Below are 6,783 nucleotides of genomic sequence, written 5' to 3'. Positions count from 1 at the left end.
CCCCCCCCCCCCTTGTGGAGCCCCAAAAATGCCTAAAAAAACTGAAATTGACATTTTTGCCCAAAATTGACACATAAGTGCTCTGTTTTTCCCTTTTTCGCCATAAATTATTTTTGTTTGTCAAGTCGAGTGTTTTTAAGTATTTGTCAACTAATTAACAATTGTTTAAACAATTTATTTTTGTTTAAATAATTTTTTTGCACTCACTCATTGAAAGGTAGATTTTCTATGTTTCATTGGACAATTGGACATTTTTAGGAATAAAGATCTTTGTTTGAAGCATTTAGAATTTGTTTAAACAATTAATTATTATTTAAGTGTAACTTTTTCTTAAAAAGAGGTATAAAACACTAGTTCAAAAAAAAATTTTTAGCTTTTCTGCTTATTATTAAATGTCTACGCCATTTAAATACTAGAACCTTATTTTGCAATAAATTCTTATTTGTTTAAATAAATGTTGTTTGTTTAAACAATTTTGTTAGAAAACAAATTTTGGAAATTTCTGTTTTTTTGTGCAATTATTGTGGTAATTTGTCATTGTTGAGGGCAAAATTTTTCGTTTGAATTTCCAGTAACGTTAAAAAAATACAAAGATTTTTAATTCCTTTCAGAATACTAACAGCTAATCCGCGGGATCAACATAAACAAACAAAAACTTACTTTGAGCTTTCAGAGGACAAACGAGTGTGTCTACGAGGGTGATTATAAAAATAATTTTATAACGACAAAATTGAAAGTAATTTTTATAGAATGCAGTCTTACTAAAAAAAATAAACTTTTCATAACCAATGTAAAATATTTTATGAACAAATATTAGTTATTTAAAGTATTTGTTTGACGTTTAAAAATTAACAATAAGCGATATACTTAATTGAATTGAGAAAAAAATCAGATTTTTGTATCACAACTTCCAATAAAATGTTAAATTAATATTTAATAAATTGATAAACAATAGGATAATGGTTTAGACAAAAATATTTGCTCTTTGCAATAACAAATTACCACAATAATGGCAGAAAAACAGAAATTTCAAACATTTATTTTCGAAAAAAATTCTTTAAGCAAACAACATTTATTTGAACAAATCAGAATTTATTACAAAATAAAATACTAGTATCTAAATGATATAGATATTTAATAATAAGCAGCAAAGCTAACTAAATTTTTTAAAACTAGAATTTGATACCTCTTCTTAAGAAAAAGTTGCAATTAAATAATAATAAATTGTTTTAAAAAATACTAAATGTTTGAAACAAAGATCATTATTCCTAAAAATGACTAATTGTCCAATAAAACACAAAAAATCTACCTTTCAACAAGTGAGTGCAAAAAAAATGATTTAAAAACAATAAATTCTTTAAACAATTTTGAATTAGTTAAAAAATACTTAAAACCATTCAACTTGACAAACAAAAATAATTTATGGCAAAAAAGGTAAAAACAAAGCATTTATGTGTAAATTTTGGGCAAAAATGTCAGTTTCAGTTTTTTGGGGCATTTTTGGGGCTCCACAAGGGGGAATCAAAATTTAATTTAATCTCTCCGCATCATCGTTTTTTAAGTAAGCTGAAAAAAAACTTGATTTTTTTTTATTGAAAAATATCACAAAACGTAAACGAAATGAAAAGTATTAGTTAAATTTTACTGTATATCTCAGTGGTTCTAATTTTTGATAAAAATGATTTTATTATGTATCTATAACCAAAATTTTATTTTATTCTCACTTTTCTTTACTTGGAGAACAATTTAGATATCTTCTAAGTGAAATTTTCAAAACCATTTTATTGTGGGAAAGCACTAATTGATAGTAAAATAATAAAAGATTGTCGTGGATTGTACATAATTTGTTAAATTTTAAGATGCTTTTTTTTAGTCTGCTTGCCTCTCACTTTTTGTGGTGTTTTTTTGTTATTAATCTCTATGGCTCTAAGAATTTGGAGGACCTTTTTGTAAAGTCTCCTTGCCTTTCACATTTCGGGTTTTTTTTTAATGTGAGCCCCCTTGCTTTTTGCATTTTTAGGAGTTTTTGCTGCGAGTCCCTTGCCTCTCAGAGTAGTACTTTAAAAAAAGAATCTTGCTATTGAATTTGACGTTCACTTTGCTCTTGTCTTCCGGAAAATGTCATGCTTTTTACAGATGAGTAATACTTCCTTAAAATCAGACTCGATTCCGGAGAGGTTACAAAAAAATAGTATTTTTGTGTTCCCAGCACAATCTTTGCAAAATCGAACCCAATTTTCTTCGGAAATACATATTCTTACATCTTCTAAAAAAATATTAAAAGTTTTCTAACGCGCAATATTAACTATAGAGCGAAATTTGTAAATATTTTCAGAAATATTGATAAGCTATTTTTTATATATTTTTTTCTTGAAAAGAAATTACTATCGGTAATAATTTTTCAAAAACGTAAATTTGTTTTTACCTGTAATTTTCAGAGCACTCAAGTTCATTCTTTTCTTCCATTTTTCTAGCCAGCCTTTACTAGCCTTAAAGTCATTTGGTCCTCGTAATTTTTTATTTAATTCCAGAGCTTTCTGTCTTGCAATTGGACCAGTGACAGGAATGTCTCTGTTTTGAAAATCCATTAGCCATGCGTACATCGCCCAGTCAAGCTCTTCTGTGTTCGTTGCTTTTTTCGCGTTTTTCAGATTAACAGTTTTCGCACAATCAAAAATATCGTCTTCCTGCTTTTTCCATTTTCGCAGAGTACTTTCGCCGATTTTATACTTTCTGCAAATCGTCTCCATATCCTTTGTTTTCGCCTCTTGTACAATTTTTTCTTTCTCTTGAAAATTAAATCTTTTCCTTTTCCTTTTAGGAGGCTCGTATTTTGGATTGTCATTTCCCGATTCACTCTGAACTGATTCCATTCTGTCGAAGTATTTTTTTCACTTACCGCTTCTAATGTAACTATGTACATAAACAGGAAAATGCAGCACAATGTTCACATAAAAAGTATGAATAACTCTGAAACACCATTTTTACATTAGCAGGTTCGCGTTGCAGAATAAAATTTAAGTGGTGTTTACGTGCGAATATTTTGACAGATTGAGGTTAGGTGATTCAAGAAAAGTTCCTTACTATTTTTTATAACGCTTCAATGATCCCGAATTTCTCTATGAATAATGCGAGTGACTTTTAATGGCATAAATTTAACAATTACATGCCTGCAGAAGTTGTGCACCCATGAATTACGCGTATGAAACAAAAGTTTAGGTACTATACGAACGAGAAAAATCAACAAAAATTGAGAATTGAAACCATTAAAGCCCTCTTATCCACTCTTAACACCTCTTATTGAGAGACCCGCTCATGACGCATCGACGCATGCCAATGTGAGCACCTTGAGCTACTGCGCTTGCGATAGGGTCGCGCGCTCGTTGGTCGCAGTTGGAGCGAATTTCAAAATGGAAAACAATTATTATATTGGGAATGGTGGTTTACTATTTCGCCACCTGGTGCCGAAAAGCGGAACTAGAAAGAGTAGGTACAACTTTAAAGATGTATTTCAAATATGTATTTTCATTTTTGCTTAAAAGTGTGTTTACGGTTGTTTTTTAAAGTTTCAATGCATTGAAAGGTTTAATAAACTTTAATTAATGTATCCAGCATCCAATTTTAGACAGAGTATGCAGACAATACGAATAGTAGATGATTGGAATTTAAATACGAATTCCAACCTAACTTTTCGATCAGATTTTTAAATAGTAAATATTTCATGTATAAATTAATTAAAATTTACTGTGAGTTCATTTTTGCTTCAAAATAAGTCCATTTAAGTTTATAATCTTTTTAAAATCACGATAAATGGTTCAATAATTGTTTCTTTTAGAAAAAATATGTCTGTCGAAAAATGTACTTTTTCTCTGTATAGTATGTAAATTCCATCTAAAACCCTTTGTTTCTAATAAATAACTATTTTTATTATCTAATAAATACTTTAAAACCCACAAAAAAACCGTTTACCGCAAGCCTCTATTAAATAGTTTGTAAGAAATACTTTAAACTCAAAAAAAATCATGAAAACACTCTGTTGCACAAATTAAAATGCATCTTTAAAATCGTGCGTACTTTTTCTAGTTCTGATTTTTGCCACCAGTCCCAATATAAAATCAATAATTATCATTAAATGTACAAGAACGTTTATAAAAAGTATTTATTAACATTTTCTTTGTTTCGTTTTGGGATATTTTTCAAAAAATGAAGCTTTTTTCCTAGCTCACTCAGAAAAGATGTAAAAACTGACGCAATTGGAGAAAAACTTAAGGAGTTATGTACCATTGACAATTAGCTGTCGCCCTGCCGATAAAACGGCATTGAAGAGACTCATACGGCACTGCCCAGTGCCTTTCCAGTGCTGCTCGCTTAAAGCTACTCAGAAACCGGTTTTAAATGCCTGGATAAGTACCCTTTATACCCGCAAGTCCACTAGGCTACCAAGTAGACCAGCCAAAAGTTATTAAAAATTATGGAATTATCTCTGAAAAAGTTACAAATTCAGAATCTACGGGTTTCGATTATTTCAGACCTTGGCGGACCGAAGGCATCGAATGAAGCCTCTGCAAAGTACCCGTAAAGACTCGGATTCTACGTTAAATTTTTGATTAAAAACTCACGGAGTAATCGCAATACTTTTGTTTGCAGCGTTAAAAATTACAAAAAATTAAAAAAAATTAGCATGTTGCGCTCGAAGTTTAAAAATAAAATTCTCTCAATTGCATCGCAGCGTTGTTGCCTGAGGTTTCCACTGCGTGGCGCTAGCATCCATACAAAGTTCTTAAAGTTACCGACGGAACGCTTATTAACTGCTACTAAAAGATGATGCACTTGAAGTCACCTTCGGCCCATGTAAATGACAGGTATTTTATTTTTTAAAGTTTTTAACGCTGCAAGAAAAAGTATTGCGATTACTCCGGGAGTTTCTAATGCAAACATTAACTTAGAATCCGAATTTCAACAATTAAAAAGTAGATTTTACTGTTTTTTTGAGTTTTTTAAAAAGTAACCAAATGGGGTCTTTACGGTTACTTTGTAGAGGCTCCATTCACTTCTTTCGGTCCACCAGAGGATATATAACTTCTTTTAGATGTTTAAACTTGGAATTAATATAAAGTATCTCGTAAATGGAATGAGATGCTACTGTAAATAACTCTTCCCGCCCTGTACGTGGCGAATACAATAGGATCATTTATGACCGTCGCATCACTCTGAGTGCCGTTTGGAATATATTTGGATTGGGTTCCGAAATCAGCAGTCATTGAAACCGCACTGGAGGCCCAGTGCCGTTTCATCGACAGGGCGGGGCGACTTGTCCGTAATTCGGACCCCTGTATCTTGACACACCGTTACACTAGGTGCGAACCCTTTCTAAAATTTAAGGACGGCCAATAGCACTATAATTTTGGCGGAGTTTCAATAAGATACACAACAACATTTTTGCCGGGGACACTTAGCATTTAACGGATTTTTACCCCCTATGCAATATTGAAGAAAATCTATTTTTAATTTTTAATCCTTTTCGGTTGACCTACCTGCGGTTATAGCTAGAATTCTACATTTCGGTTATATTACTTTGAGAACGTTACCGAAAATATAAACGGCGGATAAGTTCTGTTGGATTATTTCAACTATTGTATATATGTATATAGAGCAAAATATAATCTACATTTCAGAGTAATGAAAATGATATGTTATAAGTCGTGTGTGTTCTTCGATTCTAAGATGTTTAGAATAAAGCTTCAAGAGCTATGCGTAATCTCAGTAACATAAACTGTAAACCATGATTTAAGTGTGTATAGTGTATGAATGTGATATTGGTGATACGTTTCATCGTTAGTTCAAAATCAGATCTTGATGAGTAAAGACGTGCCTTCAAAGTGCTCTTCAATAAATTGATTCTTTTAATTAAATACATTTTTTGTTGTTCATAACCTGTTTTCTAATACATTCTTTAAGAATTTATGAGAACGATCCAAAGTTAACATAATCTCAAATTTCAGCTCAATTTTTGATAAATTGGGGGTAATCTGATGGTTACCTGCCCGGACAAGTTGAAAAAGTGGAAATCGTGTTATAACGCGAAAAATTGAAGTAATGTCATAGTTATCAGCTACAGAAAATCTTTCTGTTAACGAAACAAAATTTGTTTTTCAACTTTACGTAAAACTTTTTTTTAACTTTTCTTACGTAATGGCATTTTCATCTTGCTTTACTTATTTTATTTTAGATTACGTTTTTATTTATTCCAGAGATCAATTTACTGATATAAAATGAAACTGGAAATGCGCGCATTTTCATCTTACATTATTTAGTAAAAAAAACATTCCAATAACTATTTATAAGATTTCCACTTTTTCCAAAATGTCAGATCAGACAGTCAGATGACCGAAGTGTTCGGCGTCATTTGATGTCAGTCCCCATTTCTAGTTCTAGCCGATACACTACCTACTTTATAAAATATAGACAAGGAACTTTCGAATTCGAAACGATCATTCTGAAACTACTTTTTCTGTCAAAGATATTATAAACCTAGATGTGGCACTTCACGAACGAACCTACAACAAATTCCAAGAACTAAAAAAATGCAATTAGTTAAAAAGAGATGAAGATATCTGGCTCTTTTTAACCAATGGCATTCATTTAGTTCTTGAAATTTATTATAGGTTCGCTAGTGAGGTACCGCCTCTAGGTTTACAATATCTTTGCAACGGTGTTCGAACAAGTCATACCAAAGATATTAGGTCCTAGATACGGCATAGGTCAGTGGTGGAGACGGCCGAT

The 6,783-nt window shown here is 31.4% G+C and overlaps 1 protein-coding gene across 1 annotated transcript in view; it reads right to left on the bottom strand.

Annotated features, from left to right (window-relative positions):
• LOC117173093 overlaps positions 1-3,507 on the bottom strand; it is a 23,982-nt gene extending 20,475 nt beyond the window's left edge. The window contains exons 1-2 of the mRNA XM_033361479.1: positions 3,085-3,507; positions 2,426-2,970 (exon numbers count right to left, since the gene is read on the bottom strand). Coding sequence (XP_033217370.1) covers positions 2,426-2,873 — 448 coding nt within the window. The 5' untranslated portion in view covers positions 2,874-2,970; positions 3,085-3,507. The remainder of the gene's footprint in view (positions 1-2,425; positions 2,971-3,084) is intronic.
• Positions 3,508-6,783: the final 3,276 nt, after the last annotated feature.

Source organism: Belonocnema kinseyi, chromosome 5 (genome assembly GCF_010883055.1).
Source record: "Belonocnema kinseyi isolate 2016_QV_RU_SX_M_011 chromosome 5, B_treatae_v1, whole genome shotgun sequence".
NCBI lineage: Eukaryota > Metazoa > Arthropoda > Insecta > Hymenoptera > Cynipidae > Belonocnema > Belonocnema kinseyi.
The sequence above is the reverse complement of the archived record's forward strand: the minus strand, read 5'-3'. Positions and strand labels throughout refer to the sequence as shown.